This window comes from Rousettus aegyptiacus, unplaced genomic scaffold, assembly GCF_014176215.1.
Source record: "Rousettus aegyptiacus isolate mRouAeg1 unplaced genomic scaffold, mRouAeg1.p scaffold_m13_p_1, whole genome shotgun sequence".
Lineage (NCBI taxonomy): Eukaryota > Metazoa > Chordata > Mammalia > Chiroptera > Pteropodidae > Rousettus > Rousettus aegyptiacus.
The window spans coordinates 181,052,623-181,071,414 of NW_023416284.1; the positions used below are offsets into that span (position 1 = coordinate 181,052,623).

The 18,792-nt window shown below is 41.4% G+C and overlaps 1 protein-coding gene across 1 annotated transcript in view; it reads left to right on the forward strand.

Annotated features, from left to right (window-relative positions):
• The window catches only part of SLC22A3 (solute carrier family 22 member 3), an 81,003-nt gene that overhangs the window by 36,850 nt on the left and 25,361 nt on the right, over window positions 1-18,792 (forward strand). The window contains exons 2-5 of the mRNA XM_016152741.2: window positions 3,641-3,744; window positions 6,891-7,045; window positions 8,538-8,706; window positions 9,558-9,675. Coding sequence (XP_016008227.2) covers window positions 3,641-3,744; window positions 6,891-7,045; window positions 8,538-8,706; window positions 9,558-9,675 — 546 coding nt within the window. The remainder of the gene's footprint in view (window positions 1-3,640; window positions 3,745-6,890; window positions 7,046-8,537; window positions 8,707-9,557; window positions 9,676-18,792) is intronic.

Here is an 18,792-nt window from a genome sequence, read left to right on the forward strand (position 1 = left end):
TTTTAAGGATAATTTAGAAATCAAAACTTTAACATATGTCTCCTAATAACTTGCCCCAGCATTTTATCATTATGACTCAAGTGCGTGTAATGTCCATTTGAATTTTAATGACGAGGAAGAGCTAAGAAAAGCCCTTGGCTGGAAGCCCTTCAAAAGTGTCTAATTAGGCTAGAGTTGGGCTTTCTGCAAAATGAAGCAATGTAATCCTTTCAACATTACATAAACAGTTGTTCGAGTCTCTTTGTCAGATTGGCTTTCTGCTCCTGCCAAGGGGTGTAATTCTCTTTGTGTGAAAGTGACTTTGGGGATTAATAAGGAACAGATATGGGTACACATGGATTTATGAGCATTTAGAAATGATTTCTAAACTCTTTGTGTATACTCAAAACAAAAGATGGCTCACTTGTTCTAGATAGAGTGCCTCAGGAGAAAGACGGAAACACTTGGGTCTTTGATTCGGACTTAGGTAAGTTTGATGAGAAATGGTTTTAGGTCTTCCTTGGGACTACAACAAGTCGCTAGGTCTTTGTTTCGGAGGAAGGGCCTTAGCCTGTGACACTCATTGGCTTCAATGTCTGCTGACCGTTCTCATTGCAGACCGAGAGCTGTAGGGAGAGCAGGCCTCGCAGGCCGCGGGCTCCAGGCAGACTGGGAAGCATCCACCAGCGGGCAGGGGTCCCCCTGCCTCCTCGCCCTGCGACTCAGGGCCGGAACCAAGCCTTTGAATCCTTGAGACTGCAGTGTTTGTTCCCTATGCTAGAGACATGGGTGTGTGTGTGTGCGCGCGTGCGTGCGTGCGTGTGTGTGTGCGCGCATATTTCTTTACAGGCACATAATTTATTTTATACTTTTAAAGGATGGCAGGCTCCAGTCACAAAAACAGAAGCCGGGCTAGGTATTTTGAGAAGAAAGGGACTTAATAAAAGTGTTTGGTTCGGAGCTGATTCGGAAGGGTGGGAAAAGCTGGAAGGGGAGGAGACAGTGCGTGCACAAGCTGCCGATCTGCTCCCCCGCGGTACAGAACCCGTCTGCCCTTGTCTCTTTGTCCCCATGGGGCCGGTCGTGGTTATAGGCATCGGCTGGCTTTTGTAGTCACCGACCGCTGTTGTCACTGGCAGCGGATTGGAGCTGGAGCCGCTGCCGCCACAGCCAGAAGCAGAATCCCCACTACCTCCTTCCTGCTGTCTGATCTTGTGCTGGCCCCCAGTACTTGTGGAACCTAAACAGAACCCTGCTAGCAAAGGATTCTGGGAAATGTAGTTTCCACAGCTCTAGCTCCTGAGACGCAGAACAAAGGCACAGAGGGCAGACAATCTGTGGCCCTCAGAGTGCTTTAGGAGGCATCATAGTACTGTAGAAAATGGTAAGTTATGGCATTTTAATCATGTAGACATTTTATCATTAATTAATTTTATTTTAACATGAAGTGTGAAAAGATCCTTGCGACGATTTCTCTTATGGGGGTGAAAACGATAATTGGTTTTACATTAAAGAATATTTTGAGTTTTTAAAGAAGATTTGGGAGGGCGTTTTAACTCGCACGACTTAAAAGCAGCTGAATGAATGCATTAAAATGATGGGTCTTGCCAGGCCTTGAGTGTCAGCCGTGAGAAGCACGCCTGTGTCCTTGACTAACCCAGTTACCTGAGGTGGAGCTGGACGGGGCAAGTTCTATTCTTTGGGTGTTTGTATTTGACCCTGGTTGGTCATCTTCAGACACAAATGTTTTCTCTGGCAATTAAATCGCCTCTTTGCTTACTGAGATTTTAGGTACTTTTATTCCAGTTGCCTTCTTTACATGTTTCATTCCAACGGAAAATTATTTCAGATAAATAATCTGAAAATTAACTTAGAATTAACTTAGAATAAAGTTATGCCTTGAGAAACCAGTTAACTCATTTAAATTACCATGATCACTGCTATTATACATATATGTAAATCTTTGAACCTCTTGAATCTCCATTAATCTTGTCAGAAGCTCTGGGGATGAGCCAGCTATTACTGCCCTCGACCCTCCATTTCTTTCCCTAGCTTTGTTAGGTGACACGTCATTCATTAGCTGTAGAACCAAGGCAAGAGTTGAGTTCTATAAATAAATATGAGCTTGCTTATGGATATGTATTTATGAGACTACTCACAATTCCTGTTCCGACAACATTCATTTTCTCTTCATGCTACAATCTAACGCAGTAGCCTGCAGGGGTAGACATGCCACTTGGAGGCATGCAAAGTTGATCACAGGAGATCACAGGGGATTCCTTTAAAGGGAATCCATTTTCGGAGCCTCAAATCACATATGTTCCAAATGGATCTTTCGGAGAACATATGTATGATGAGGACATATATTTAGACGTTTTATCATTAATTAATTTTATTTTAATATCAAGTATTTGCAAAGTGTCCTCCCACTTTGGAAAAGGAGCCCTGCCTCTCTCTCATCTCACTGTGGTTAACTGGCCTGGGGTTTTATAACCTGTGGGAACTAAGCAGTGGGACAATTTGTAGTAGTGGTTTTGTACTAAGAAAGTAATTAAGAAAATAAACGACCTTAATGACTTGATTAAACAAATTTTCGTAAGTCTGGTGGTTTCCACTTCTTTCCTTACAGCAAGATTGTAGGCAGACTTAAATGGTGTGTTGGTTAACGGAAAAGTAAAAATAATTCTGATGATAGATCGCTATATGAATCCGACATACGAGCGAGAAGGAAGCAAAAGAATCGAGTAACATTGCAATGACCAAACTCTTTCCATTCCCATTCGTTTTTTATACAGACAAGTTTTCTTGGTACATAAATTTATAAGAATGAAAAGCAGGAATAGAATTGATGTTGAGCCCTAATTTGCTCTAGTAATAGATGATCTTCACCCACAAACTACATGAACTAACTAGAAAACACTCGTTTTCTTAACATTCTTCTGAAGGTTCATTTACAAAAAATTTTACTCCTGTGGAATAATGTTTTTTCAAAATTCACTGTATCTTATGTTTTTTTATCAATTATGGCCTAAAAGTAAGTGCAATTATAATCTAATCAGAAAAAATTCTCATATTAGGGGACTAAATTTTTAAATAGGAAAAGTTTTAATTAAATATTAATTTATATACATAATTATTACACATAAAAGTATGGTGAGGTAGTAAACGTAAATAAGTAATATAAAACATATAAATAAGCGATTTAAATAAATAATGTTTATTTACCTCACCATTCGCACGATACACATTAATACATAAAATATCAGGACTTAAGTATATAGGAATGAAAATAAGAATTCAAAGGGAAAAAAGATTAATGGCAAATTTTAGAGAATTGAACTCGTTTTTACTGCATGATGGTAAGTGTCAAGCAGTTGCGGTATTTAGACTCTATTGGCTATAGCTGGACCAATGATATTCAACATTATTTGAAAATGTCAGTATTTATAGCATACTCGAAATTGTACCCTTGGCCATTATTGACACTTATGAAGGAAGTATCTATAAATCAATATAAAAATATGCATGCGATCGATTTTAAAAAGTTACTTAAAGAGCATATGAGCAACAATATTTAAAGACCAGTGAGCCAGACAAAAGCTAAGAGCAGGTGTCTTGGGGACGAGCCACCTGTCTCCCATGTGTGTCTTTGTTTTCCCAGTTTGACCTCGTGTGCGTCAATGCCTGGATGCTGGACCTCACACAAGCCATCCTAAACCTGGGCTTCCTGGCCGGAGCGTTCACCTTAGGCTACGCGGCAGACAGGTAGGTACCATTATGACAACCTGTGATACAATATGTATGTGTAGAGATGAACATGTTTCACGTTAACTATTAGAGAAATATTCTTACTAAATGCAGAAAACAATGCTAGCTCCTCTACTCAGGACATTCGCAGTGGTTAGTTGGGTGAATTCTTTCCTTCTTAAACCATGTCTCCTTTCTCCTCGAACTGGACCAATGGACCGGGTACCCTCGGTGGCCCTAAAAGTATCTGAATGGAAACCCAGACCAGCAAGATGGCTTCATCGTGTGGCGGACAGACGGCTGGCCAGCCATTACGATGTCGATTCTGTGTGCTTCAGTACCTCACTGGTTGTGATCTGAGTAATTTAGTCATAGGTCAGCCCCTTCTGAATTGGTTGCATTTAATTTTTTAAAATCCTTGTATTTTATTCTACAGATTGAAAACTCTGTGAAGAAAAGCTTTTTCAAAAACCATTAAGAGTTTTATCTATTAGTTAGCGTTCGTAACTATACCAGTTACTGGCAGGCACTGCTAATCTGCATATTTAAGATGGTCGCGCTTCCTATTCAGTTATCCCTGTTTTAGATATTTTTGATGTCAGTTGTCGTGCGTATGTTTAACTATTCCTTTACCCCAATTCTAATGATGAAAATACTGTTGTCAGTTGATAATTCTATACCCCTGAAGACAAGAATAGGGAAACTTTGGCCCTTGGCCACATCTGGCTTAATAATGCTACGATCACTCTAGCCCAGCCTGGGCAGGTCGCTGTGACATGCTCACAGTGGGCAGTGCTAACGGTACCTCTTAGAGACCTGCTGACAGTAATTAATGAACTAATTCAAGTCAGTAAAATGCTGTAGCCATCTGATAATCTGAGTTTGACCAGACCTGGGCTTTAAAATGGGTATGTATTTTTTTAATACAATATGTCTTTATTTGTAATAGAATATAAGAAAACATTAGGGAGGAAAAAACCCCAGAAGCCTTATATTAAGGAAGATAAAGATAGCTATATCAACACAATGGACTATTATAAAACTATTACAAATAATTATAAAACTTCTGTAAAATCATGGTAAACGGCTAAGAGTCAAGAGAGGATAGCAACCTATTAATTTATAGACATACATTTAATTCTGTTATAATAACAATTAAAATATATACTTGTAAAAAGAAATGTGAAGACAATTGAAATAGTCATATTGTAATGGAATTATAAACATTTTGTCATTCTTTCTTTAATCTTGTGATTTTTGTCTTTCCAGTGAACTTTCAAAAATTCCTCGACAAGTTCCTGAGTTTTATTAGAAGTTTTCAGGATTTAATTAATGGACTTCCTACCTTTCAAATACTGGCTCCTCTATTAGGATGATGTTGTGTCAATTAAGTTCTCTATACTGAATTTTTTTTAACCTGCTGATAATAGAGAAAATAACACTTACCTCATAGAGTTGTTTAGGTCAAATGAGATAATGCAAATTAATCCTTAATGCATTGTTTCCTACCCCACAGTTGGTGCTTAAAAAAAAAAAAAATCAAACAAAACGAACTCAAACTCCACTTTGTTGAGTGTTCTGAATTTCAGACTAATATGTGGGATATCACCATTTTAATGGTGAGAGAAAAGAATGTAATATATATGTCAGAACAAAAATTTTGGACCTCATCTTGATAAGAAAATAAAAAATGCCTCATTAACTACTAAATACCAAAATAAGAGTCCCTTCGTCTGACTCTTATTTTTTTCTTGCTGTCCCCTACATTCATATTTAATCATATTATATGACTTTCTCCTTGATGCTTTGTGTCTGATGCTCTTTCTCTCCCTTTCCTCTCTCTTTATCTGTGTCTTTTTCCATTATTTCTGCTTCTAGCCTTTTCAATTAATCTTTTCTTTCCTAATCTCTCCCACATAGCCCTTTCTACCCCAGCTGGCTATAATTTGGAATTGAATGACATATTTTCAATTTGCATTGCTTTAATTTGGTTGTTACTCTTCCTAATTAAAACATCAGGCTTCGCTTCTTCTGCATGTTTCTCTTTCACCATCAATAAAGATGTTTTCAAACTAAAGGAACTCAGCTAAAGGAGGGGCGGTGTCTAGTGTCAGTGTCCAGGGAAGAAGACAGACCCATGAATAATTCTGCCTCACCCGGGGCCAACCATTCAGCATCTTCTCTTCTTTATCCGCTGAAGGAAAGGACTAGAAACAATTTAATAGGCCCCGTTATCTGTGAGAGGACAGGGAAGGGAGGGCAGAGAGTGGATTTAAAAAACCAGGTGAACCAAGACCACTTCCATCTTCACTCTGCTGACTGAAGCAAGACGTCAGATGTGTGAATTTGGTGAAAAGTTCTATGAAAAGTGTCATCAAACCAAATTTCTTAAAAGTCATCGAGGACATGCTTTCACCAGCCAATAATTTGGCACAACTGTACCGAACCATTTAATATCAGATTCTCAGATGTGTCGCACACAGTACCCTGTTCCTTTCTCCTCATCCATTTAATCATATTATGTAAATGGTGAAAGTAAAAATACAAAACTCCAGAACAACTCACGTCAGCTGTGAACTTTATGATTTAGAAAGAGCTTTCACATTAGCATCTCATTGGATTCTGTCTGCAACCTCATTGTAGAAAGGTTTTTTTTTTTTTTTTAAAAAAAAAAAACATATAAAAACAAAACGCAAGCAAGCAAACAAAACCCAAGTCTTGGGGAACTAAAGAAATTTACCACATCGTGTGCTTGGTGGACGGTGGAGCCCAGGCTTTCTGTCTGTAATGTCCATCGCTGCTGCTTTTTATCCCTTTTCCCTTCTGATTCAACCCACAAAAATGCTAGGAAGTGTCAAAGCTGTACCACCAGGGAGATCATATGAAAAATAGTTGTCATAGAGAGGGTCATCTTTTTGAAAACTGCAACCCCAAAGGATGCATTCTGTGCCTTAAATTTTCTGTCTTTTCAGAGGCACATGTTTTTATTTGCTCTGGTTTTATATAAAACAAAACGCAGACTTTTTGGCAATCTTTTACACGGTAATGACGAAGTCGCGGAGGACAACATTTTGTACTTACACCACCTTTAATGACACAACGATAATCTTTTCCATTGTGTTGAAGGAAATGTTTAAGGTGATCTCTTCTCTTTTCCTTGAAAGGTACGGCAGAATAGTCATTTACCTGATATCCTGTTTCGGTGTTGGCGTCGCTGGTGTGGTGGTGGCATTTGCCCCAAATTTCCCCGTGTTTGTGGTCTTCCGCTTCTTACAAGGCGTGTTTGGGAAGGGGACATGGATGACTGCTTACGTGATTGGTAAGACATCACTACACCTCCTTGTCTGTCTAAGGACTGGAGTCTGGGGGTGAGCAGTGCCAGCTAGTTAGCCTTCCCCGTGCAGGTGTGGTGAGGCTTCTTTGCTACAACAGTAATTATCTCTGCAAATGGGAGGGTGCAGGGGCAAGATTCTGACTCTTTAGAAAGTAAAGCGCCTCCTTACTTTGGGACCAGATATGGAGTGTTACAAAATACTGAGGTCAGTCACTTTCTAGCACTGGTATACTGTTATCACATTTTTTGCTTTGCTTTATTAGAGTTTAATTTTTATTAAAATGTCAGTAGTTCCTTGAAACATTTTAAAAGAATTTTCTGTGTATCTCTGTGATTCAGTTCGAGATGACATTGCTGCGTCCTTTCGGGTAAGTGGAAGAACTTTTCACCATGCAGGAGATGCGACCTGAAAATGAGCAGTTCATTTGTGAATTTTTGCTAACTTTTTACTAGAAAGTTTGACCCTCCGAGTATAAAAGAAAGAAAGCTTTCCCTGTGCTCTTCGCTTGTATTACTGGGAAAGTCCCGGCTGCTAACGTTGGCTCTTTTTCCAGCGGTGTTGGGACTGGCCACGTACGTGGCTTCTTGACCACAGAAATTTGAATGCTGCTTCTCTTTGATTATCACTCTAGATCCGTGAGCGTCCACTCACTTCTGTTACTGCTCGGCCATCCCTCCCAAGCAGTGGCTTCTTTGGAGACCCTGCAGAGGTCCTTTTATGGGTGGGGAAGGAGAGAGAGTGCCGAGAAGGTTGACTGTCACTGGCTGGGGCAGATGGGGTAACTTCGGAATATGAAGCATTTTTAAGGAGACCCAAATCTAGTGAATTTTCAAAGTTGTGATCTTACGGCAGCAATAAAGTAGCATATCCTTGGGTGACCAGAGCAGAATTGGTGACAGATAGAAACTGATTAGTGGGAGGGGAGGGAAGGAAAAGGATGCCAGCAATGAAATTCCCCATGTGATTTTTAAAGAAATATCACATACGCGAAAAGTCCAACACCGTGGAGAGAATTGGCATTCGATAGAAGCTATCAATTGCTAATTATATAGAGAGTCTAATGTTCATAATTAATCTCCTAAAGATTCTATAATTTGCAAATCTTTAAAGATAGGTGATAAAACCTAACCAGTTTATCATACTGATGTTTTCATAATTACAATGACCTTTCAAAACAGTCATCATTGAAGCTTTCCTAAAACCAATGCATACATTCTTTGTACACGCAGAAGAATACTGGGCTGGGTGTGTAAGAGGAGCGTGCCAATGCTTGCCAATAGTCGGCAGAGAAGAGAGCTGAGGAAAGCACATGGTTAAGTCATCCGGGAAGCGCATCCTGTCACACGAGCGTGTGTGGGGAGCGAGGACTTCTGTAGTATTCCAGGGATGCTGGTGGATGCAGCAGGCGCTACATCCGTTGGTTGGGTTTGGAGCTGGTCTCGAGGTTCCTTAACCTTCATGTTTGTTTCCCTTCAGTGACAGAGATCGTGGGTTCGAAGCAAAGGAGGATTGTGGGAATTGTGATTCAGATGTTCTTCACCCTTGGAATCATAATTCTCCCTGGAATCGCCTATTTTATCCCCAACTGGCAGGGGATCCAGCTGGCCATAACACTGCCCAACTTCCTCTTTCTCCTTTATTACTGGTAATGTGGTTTTGGCTGTTATCGAATTTTTTCTTATTCCACAGAAATCTGGAATCTGTGCTTCTACGCCAACATGAAAATGAAAATTAAGGAGATTTTCTAACATCTCTGGAATGGCTGTGAGCTTTGAGAATTTCTAGAGAACCTGAAAATAGAGATCATTTCTTGATTATTTGACAAATAGTTGTTATTAAAATAAATTAACAAAATACCCAAACACAAAACTCTAAATGAGTATTAATTATGTTTTATTATTTTGTAATACCTTTGCAAAAGAAAAAACCCTATCTGCCAGTGTGTCGACATATAAAATTAATGCAACGAAATAGGTTTGCTTCTCTGTATGTTCCATTAAATGAATTAATATTGCTGAGGAGTTCCCTGAGGAATAAGAAAATGTTAAGAACATGAGAAAATTAACCTCTCAGAAAGCATTTGACTTTTAATGGAGCGAATATGTTTTAATCATTTGTCTACCTTAATTTTAATATATGGGCAAATCACTACATAAATTGGGTTCTTAATCTTTCCTTGAATGCTAACCAACTCCCAGGCCTTTTCATATGTGTAATTGAGGACACCGTATTCTAGGATAGCCTGGTCTCACAAGAGCAGTGTCATATTAATTATTTGTATTATGGGCTATGATCCAATTATCAAGGAAGCATTTTTTTTTCTTCCAGAATAAACTTACAAAGATAATCTATATTTCTGAGAGCTTATTCCAAACTCTCAGATTCTCCTAAACTCTTATTTAATTGCAAGATCCATTTTGATAGAGAAACTCAGGTCGTAAAAGTTTAAGTTTTGAAATTCCGACACATAGCTAAAAAATGCTTCCTTCTTGCCAGGGTGGTTCCCGAATCTCCCCGCTGGCTGATTACTCGGAAGGAAGGAGATAAAGCCTTAAAAATCCTGAGGAGCATTGCCAAATGCAATGGGAAGTATCTCTCACCCAACTACTCGGAGGTAATTTATGTATCACTAGTTAACAAATGTCATTTAAGTAGGTGAATTAATCTGTCACTTATACACCTATTATCAAACATCTGACTAAAGCATTTTTAGCTTGGCTGTAAAAAAAGAAAAAAAAAAACCTTGGGAAGAATCATAAAGTGTATTAAAGAAGAAATGATTGTGAAGTTGTGATAGCATTTTAGTTGAGGTTCGTTGGTCATGTAGTTCATATTTTAATAGTTGCACCAAGTTACTTGAATTATTATACTTTATTTACTATAGGACCCATACTATTAATCATTCATTTATCTTAATTGTACAAACTATAAATATGTTCAATTTAGACTAAAGATTTGTCTTTAAATTTAGTCCCAGAAGTACTATTTAATTCAAACCAGAGCTTGAACAATAGTGTACTATTTCAGCCTTTGGACTTACATATGCTGGCTGGTCTGCCTTCTCTTCCTCCATTTCTCTCTTCTGTCTTTATTTTCTTCCTCTAGCAAAGGCTCGTTGGGTGCCTCTGTTTTATAGCATGAGGAAAAATTGGGGGGGGGGGAGCAGATTAAAAGCTCATTTTTGTCCGTTGTAAGATGTGATATGCACATTTATTTGAAGCAACGCTGCATAATTAGAGAAGATCATATAAAATTTATGGCAATACTGTAGTTGCAAAGACTTAAGTGAATGCAGAATAGCAGAAGGATTATTATAAAAGGAATATTAGAGAAGGATTTTTAGAAGATATGAATCTTCGATGTAAACTTCAAAAGATATTAGGTCGCCGACATTGTTTTCTTCGTAGCGTTCAGTTTGTTTCCCTAGAAACGTTTTGACAAAAACGGGTTTTGTTGGTTTTATTGTCACCTCCCCAGCTCCCTAGAACTTGGCCTGATATATTTGGATTCTGACCTTCTTTTTTTTACTGTTATATTAAGCAGTGAGTAGCAGCCTCTGTGTGTACAAAGGTTCCGAAGACCAGTTGCCTCTGTTGGAAACAGGTTAATGATGTACCGTGAGGCATACGGAGCGTGAAATGCATGGTAAAGATTAAACACGACCTGTTTTAACCACGAGGACTGGCTGACCCTCGCCATCTTTGGCTGAGCACGTTTGAGTTGTGCATTCCTTTCAGGGAAAAAAATTTCCCACTGCCCTCTCAGCTCATCGGCTATCGGCCTTCATAGCTGGATCCAATGTATGATAACGCGGACTCAATTTTAAGAGCCAAATGAATATTTCTGCTATTCAATCAGTGGTATCCTGAAGTGCTCAAACATGTTATCCCAGAGCTAAGCGTATGTAAGTCAAGGTTTTAAGAGTCTGGAAAAAATAGTGTGTGCTGCTGGCTTATGGGATGAAACAGATTAACCAGGCATGTCCTGTGTTATGAGTATGGCTATGAGCCAGAGGACAATTCCCAGAGCAGTGACCGATACCTGTCCTCTGTGTGTCCAGCTCAATGCCATTCCCATGGGCCCTCTGACTCGTTGCTAATCCATCAGCCCTGTAGGGATGCTCCCTGTGGTGGAGAGGTAGGTCAGTGCGCTACAGGGCTGTGCTTGTAAAACACCTTAAGCTGTGGGTCCAGAGGCTTCCAATACCTTTTAACTCCAGTTTTGAGCAGTTAGACAGTCAGTCCCCATTTGAAAGTCAGGTTCGAATCTAGCATCTGACCAGTGCCGGCATTTTGTTACCAAGGCCAAGGTTTGGTGTGTTTAGTGTGTCTGTTTTTGTTATTTCAGTGCGTTTTCACGTTATTCTTTTAAAAAATTTTTTATAATGGAAAATTTCAAACGTATTCAAAAGGAGAAAACGTTTTAATAAATCTCTTTGTGTGCATCACCCAGATCCGACAGTTACCAACTCATGACCAACCTTGTATTTTCTAAACTCCATCTACTGCCCTCACCCACCACTAAAAAATCTTATCCCAGATAGCATATCGTTTCATCCCGTACAATTTCAGATTGTACTTCTAAAATAAGAACACGTAAATGTTTACTGAACTCTGGGGCCACGTGAGCACCGTCTTCAGGATACTGCTGCATAAATGGCAGAGGATGTTCATTTGGTTCTTAAAACTGAATGAAAATGATCACGCATCTGATCCGGCTGTGAGGACTGATAGCCAATGTGATAAAAGCAAGCTGGGAGGGCCGAGGTATGTAATACAAAATGTAAAAATTATCTTAATATCACTATTCTAGAAAAAAATGACCATAATTTCTTAACATCAAACCTCGAGTCACTGTTTCCAGTTTTCTGGTCGTCTCGTAATGTTTACAGCTCATTCGTTTGCACGAGGAGCCTAGTGACATTTGATATGCACATTTTTGTGTCGTGATTGGTCAATGAGCCTCTTTGGTCTTCTTGAATCTCCGGGTTCCTGCTCTCTTTCTTTTTCTTGCATATTTGGGGGGAAGAACCCTGTCGTGGGGGTCGTTTATTCTTGTAGTCTAACTTTTGTTGCTTACATCTCTGAGGATCCTTTCAGAGGACACTTTGTCTCTTGTGTACCCTGAAGTGATAAATCTAGAGCTTATTCAGGTTCAGACTTGATATTTTGGCAAAACTACATAGTAAGTGACTTAGTACATTTCTATTAAGAAATACTTAGTGTCCGCCTGTCTCTTTTTGTGACGTTAGCTGCCATGGATAATCATTGACTAGATTTATGAAGTCATCAGAGGTGGCAAAATGGCAGGATCTCATTTTAACATGGTTTTTGCATCCGTTGCTGGAATACTTACATGAAGACTCACTTCTCCCATCAGCTGATTGGTAACCGACACACCGTTCCTATAGGAGAGGCAGGATGCAGGCGTAATTCTCTCTTTTCAGAATTATGAGTCGGTTCCCTACGTCCTCCCAAAGTGATCAGTGTGGTGCATGTTGTGGGGTTTTAAGCCTCATGACGATCTCCAGAATTTACGCACGCCGTGTATGTTTCAGTCTGCCGCAGCTCCCGTTACCTTTCCGATGCTCAGATCGCCCCTCTTTGGGCGGACGAGGCCCACTTCGATCGGTTCTGGGTCCTCTGCCGCGCCTCCGGCCATCTCTGCGTGCTTCCTTGCACGTTAGCACAATGAGATTGTCCACACTCATCTTCTTAGTTCCAGCCTCACACCTGGAATCACCTGCTTCTCAAAGCGTGCGTTGATTTTCTTAAACTAACATCTTCGAACTGAACCTATGTATCTCGAAACTTTTAAAAATGTGCAGCATGAACGGAAAAGCAAAGCACTGTCTTCCAAAGGGGAAGGAATTAACATTTCCGTTTGGAATACCTTGCTGATAGCTGGACTCAGTCCTATGACAGGCCAGACAGTAGTTTTTGATTTCAGCGATCGCGACGTTCTCATGTGGCGTGGTGATGTGCCGAGTGCCGCTTCGTGACACCTGGAAACACAGGTCAGTGGTGGGGCATTTCACTTGAGCTCCAACACCAAAAGCAAAGCAGGTTCTATTATAGTTTTTCTGTAATGACATCAATTACTTATATTGTGACGACTCAAATAGCCACTGCTCACGTCGGTGTTAGGGTCATCACCTTGAGACTTGACATTTACATAGTCACTTCAAGCCTTAGAAGTGTTTTCGTTGCCTTGGCTGGTGTCTCTGCTCTCTGGCCGTGACCTCGAGGACCCCCAGGCCCCAGGCCGATGCCCAGTGCTCTCCCCAAGGACACTCTGTATTACGGAAGGTAACCTTAATTCACTACAAACTAGGATTACGCCAGTCCCCTGGGAAGGAAGATGAGTGAAGTGTCAAAAGTTCAAAAATGGCTAAACTAAAACTGATGAATAACTCAAGTAGCATTTAGTAAAAGTTTATCGTGCACATGTCAGAAAGATAGTTGCAAACCGGGAGCACTCAAATCAAAACATGGGATGAGACTCAGGTGTGTTGTTATGAAGCCATTTCTATGGTGGACAGCAGTGACTGTTCTTTGTGTTGATTGATTATGATATCAGCATTTTCTTAAATGATAAGGAATTGTTCAGTAGTTACTGCATATCAATCTTGAGAAATGATTCGAGTTTTGCTTATAATTTCCAGAGGCATAAGCAAGAAATGACTCTAGTCCAGTTAGTCTCGCAAAATGAGCGAAATCAAACTTTGTACGATTAAACCGGTTTCGTCTGTTCAGAGAATTTTCAAAGCTGGTCTTCATTTGTGTTTTAACAGAAAAAATAGGTACGGCAGATTTGATTCTAACATTCAACCAGGTGGATTGTTCTGAGAACTGGTCGTCCTGTAAATAATCTGTTATATTTTACATGGACGTAACTTATTTCATGAATGAACCACCTCTGGCTCCCTGGCTCACTGGTCCCCAGGCGACTTCCTGGCCGGCCTGTGGCTCTGTTGAAGAGATAGCCAGAAGGTAGAAATACAGGTATTGAGAACATCAGGCTCTCCGAATAGACCAACAATGTAACTGTGATTCACTGAAAAGTCCAAAATCGAAAACGGATGCAAAGAAGGCAAATGGGTTGAGATCATTGGGAGTTATATAGAAACTGGCAAGAACCAAAGGACGGGCAGAAAGTGAAATGCCAGGCAGTTGCTCAGTGCAGAGGACGGTCCGCGTAGACATCCAAACCCGACTCAGCTGCCAGAGTAGGGGTTAGTGATTCAGCCCAGTTTTGAGTTCCCTGGATGACGTCAGGTTGTTGTAGATTAGATTCTTGTTTGAAATAGTCACGTCTTCCCCTCGTTTCTATCAGATGATCGTGCTTCCTGGCTCCGACGCTGTCGGGCAACATAATTTGCTTCGTTCTCATGGCGGGTGGAGTGTACGCCTTGCCCTTTGATCCTGGGCTTGGTCGCGCGCATCGCGTTGGCCCGCGGCGGGTTTACCGGACGTGATGCAATAGTCCTGAAATGTGCCCGTGGGGTCAGGCGTAGTCTGCATGCTTCGGCCGTCATCACGAGCGTGTTCCCAGGCTCCCCTGCTGGCCCCGGAGGAGACCGAGGCATTTGGGGCAGAGCTGCGCTAGCACAGCTGCCCCAAACCTCGACCCACAGTCTCCCAGCCGATCCACAAACCTGTGAGTAAAACGAATGCTTATCATTCTACGCCACTGGGACCGATGGCTCTTACACAGTGCTATTTATCGATAATCAACCAATACACCGGTCAAATAGCCGTCGTCACTTCCTGACCTAGATGGTGCAATGACAGGACAGACCGTGGCAGCAACTGCGGCAGCAGTTTTGGTTTTCTTTTCTTACTTTTTTAAGGATTTTAAAAGCCATTAGGAAAGCTCCCTCCCCTCTCCCTATGCGCCTCCACCTCCTTAAATGTGTGTGTGCAAAACTGCGGTTAAAACTCTGGCTCTCAAAGAACCTCTAATACTACAGAACAGAATATGACCACATTTGTTAGTGATACTGTTATGCTCCAGTGGCCCAATAAACCTATAAAGCTTGAGTATAATTCTCTTATTTTCACGATATTCCTGTAGAGTTCCTCTTCCAGAGCTAATCTACAGCTTCTGAACATGTAAGCACAGATGCTCCCCGACTCACGACAAGGTTACATCTTGATAAACTCATTGTAGGTTGAAAATATTATAAGTCAAAATATATTTATGCACCTAACCTACCAAACATCACAGCTGTAACCTCGCCTACCTTAAACGTGCTCGGAACGCTTACCTTGGCCCGTAGTTGGCCAAAACCATTTAACGATTATTTCTACCTTATGTTCTATTGATACTCATGTACAAACGCGCTCATGGCAGTTCCCGTGGTGACATGTTTAGGTGACATCGAGAACTGACGTTTGAACTTTCTAACCCTAAGGGGGTCATTGTCAACATAAACGAGCCCACTCTCTGCTATATTTTTCCAAAATAGAAAAGATTGAAACCTCGTTAGAAAGTACCAGGAGAATTTTCAGGTTGCCATAGTTACCAGAGATTTCCAACTCTTAATAGCCATCTTTTCTGTGGATAATTTTAATAAACTGTCACACAAACAGCAATATTGCTGCAGAGAGGGACTTTCCAGGTTTAGGAATGTCTGTTTCTGACATTTCCTTTTAAAAGGGGATTTTGATAAAAGTAATTTTGTTTTTCCAAAAGAGGAACTACACCATGATCCTGGCTTCATGAGGCAATGTTGTATTTTAATCCCATTAGGATTAGTCTCTGTTGACTATTGTATATAATTATCATCTCAGATTTGGGACTTGAAAACTGTCTGCAAGGAAATTACTTCAAAAGATCCAGAGGAAGTCAGTTAGGCCTGGGGAGTGCCTAGTGGGGCCTCCTGCTCTGTCCCCGTATTAGTCTAGAAGATGGTAAAGGATAGTGGAAAGAAGGTCATGGGAGACACGCGGCGCTTTCTCTTGACAGAGGTAAATCTTCATTCTCGGAGGTCACACAGTGAATGGTGCCAGTTCTGCCGGCAAAGCCTTGAAACGACACGTAAAAACGATTACTGTAATATGCATGCTACCAACTTCGCTTTTAATTTAGAATATTCTCGAATGTGTAGAAAAGCGTCGGTACACTTCGCCTACCAAACGAAAATGGACCTTTGGAGCTGAGAATTGATTTAAATAGCGCTCCACTTAAAGACATTTCTGGAACTCGCCTAAGTTCTATAAATGGCCGATATTTAAACCGATTATTCCGATACGTTCCCATGTCTTTAACCATTTGAAAATAAGACAATATCGTAGGAAAGGGGAAAACTTTTTATGCTACAATAAAAAAGTCATAGAAATAGTACTCATGGACTGTTGAATCCAGAGTGAGTTTCTTTTCCAACCTCAGTGATCAAATAGTAAGTTCTTTCCACTAAAGAAAATTCGGCCTAACATCTCCAGGTCAGTGGACTTACCTTTAACCCATACAGATATTAAGGGAAGAATGTTCCAGAACATCATATGGCTTTAATTGAACCAGAAATCCAAGTGACATATTTCTTAAAGAATGAGACTGCAGCCTCGGATGAGCCAGGCACAGTTTTGGGTGCTTCTCCCATGAGCCGCATTTAGAGCGAGAGGCCATGGAGAGAAAGAGCTCCCCACCCTCAGACCCACCTTCCAGAGGCCTCCTTAAAAAAGTTGGGCTCTTCCTTTGTCAAGACCTTAACTTTTTCACTTAAATACAAGTTAAAGCTTGAAAAGTATTCATCAGAGCTGTGAAAAAAAAAAAACAAAAACAAACAAAAAAACACTCAGCATGGCTGTCGTATAAACTCTGCATGTTCGGTCCTGGCGTCTGATGACATGTCACTAACAAGTGATTGAATCTACAGAGCCCGGGACAACCAATGGACTCAGATGACTAGTAGGGTGACCAGTTGTCCTCACTGGCCCAGGACTGGAGGAATTCCTGGGATGGGGGAGCTTCAGAGCTAAACTCAAGAGTGTGGGATGAGTTGGTCACCCCGTGACTAGGTTGGTCCTCGCCTTCCTGGCTGTGCTCAAAGGCCAGTGCCAGTGATTTACACGGGTGGCTTCGCAGGCACCCCCCGCCCCAGCCCGCCATGGGCTCTGGCACCTGTGAACAGATGGCGGGACACCTGGCCTGACTGAACAGCGGGGCCCGGAACCGCCCAGGCGCAGCCGCTGAGCTCCCGGACGCCGTCCATGCTTCCTCTTTCTCCCTCAGTCCCTACTTTCTTTCTTTCTCTCTTTCTTTTTTAGACTTTTATAGCCTTTATTTGAAGTTCCGACATGAAGCGATATATACATTTTTAAGCCACTTCATTGACATATGATCAACTCACAGAAAGCTGTCTGTAATTAATGTGTGTGGCTTGCTCAATTCCCAGTTCCTACTGCAGTTCTCAATCCAGCCCGGACCCCCGGCCTATCTGACCGTGGCCTTGGCCCCCTCCTCCTTTCTGCTTATCCTATTTCCCAAAAGCAGGCGGTGGGCTCCAGGCTGCTGGGTCTTCTGCCCACCAGGAACACTGCCTTTCTTCATGAAATAACCTTTCGAAAAGCGATACGGCCTGGGGAGCCGGTGAAGGCATTTAGGTTCTCCAGGGCTAGGTAGAGTTTGGTGTGTGTACACAGACGTGCTCCTTCGATGCAAATAAAAGCGGGAAGAAATTGTGCTAAATGGTAAGAGAGAAAAACATGCTGAGACTCGTTTGTTTCAATTCCTCGAGGTCCCATCCAGGAAGAAGGTGCTAGATTTTCATGGGCCAAACTCTCTCTTCCTTAGAAAAAATAAAAAATGAGATACATTTAGCGGATGGCTGGATGAGGAACATCCAGGTCGTGCTGCCATGGCAACTTCCCGTGTGCAGATACAAACAGGAGCGAGCCCACAAAATCCAGCGATGGATTACTTGGATTACTTGGTTCGGGACAAATGATCTGAACCTGTGCTGTTTTGTCTTTTCTTTGAACCTGGCGCCACCAGAGGGCAGGAAGTATAATTTAATGTACAGACAAGGGACTTGACTGAGAGGAAGCCTTCCTTCTCCAAATAGTGACTGCGCCTTTCTGAAGGTGGCTGAATGAAGGTGGCCTTGAAGAGAACTTAGGGAATGTTGAGGAAAATGGCCTGAGCCAAGGACAGTTTTGCTGCCAAAGGAGCATTTCATATAAAAAGCAAAATTTGGTCACCATTCCTAGTTATGGGCATGGAGGGTGACCAGAGAGAAACCCTCATGAGCTGACACTCCTGTCACCCAACAGCTGGAACCTCAGCCCCAGAGGCGATGGAACAATCGTGCGTCAGTCTGTCCCAACGGGTCACAGATCCTCGAGGACCATGGAGTTATTGTAACAGTACATAAACCAAATGCATCCAAGCCTGGCTATAGAACAAATTAACACCTCTTGAATAAATATTTTTTCAGATGACAGTAGATGTAATTATGATTAATAATTATCACTGCACTGAAAGGTGTTATTAAGTGCATAGTACATTCGTGTCATTGTGTGGTCTCACTGAACATAAAAGCACAATTCCTGTCGTGCGGGCAGCCATTAACTTCTTTGCCATTAACCAGATGCCCTCATACTCAAAAAAGAGGAGCATCAACGACCTGTGAGCGCGAGTCAGATCAGTCTCCATCCGCGAAACAACTGTTGCCTGAGCTCTCGGCTAAAGTTTTATGTGATGTCCTCAGAAAAAGCTGAAGGACGCC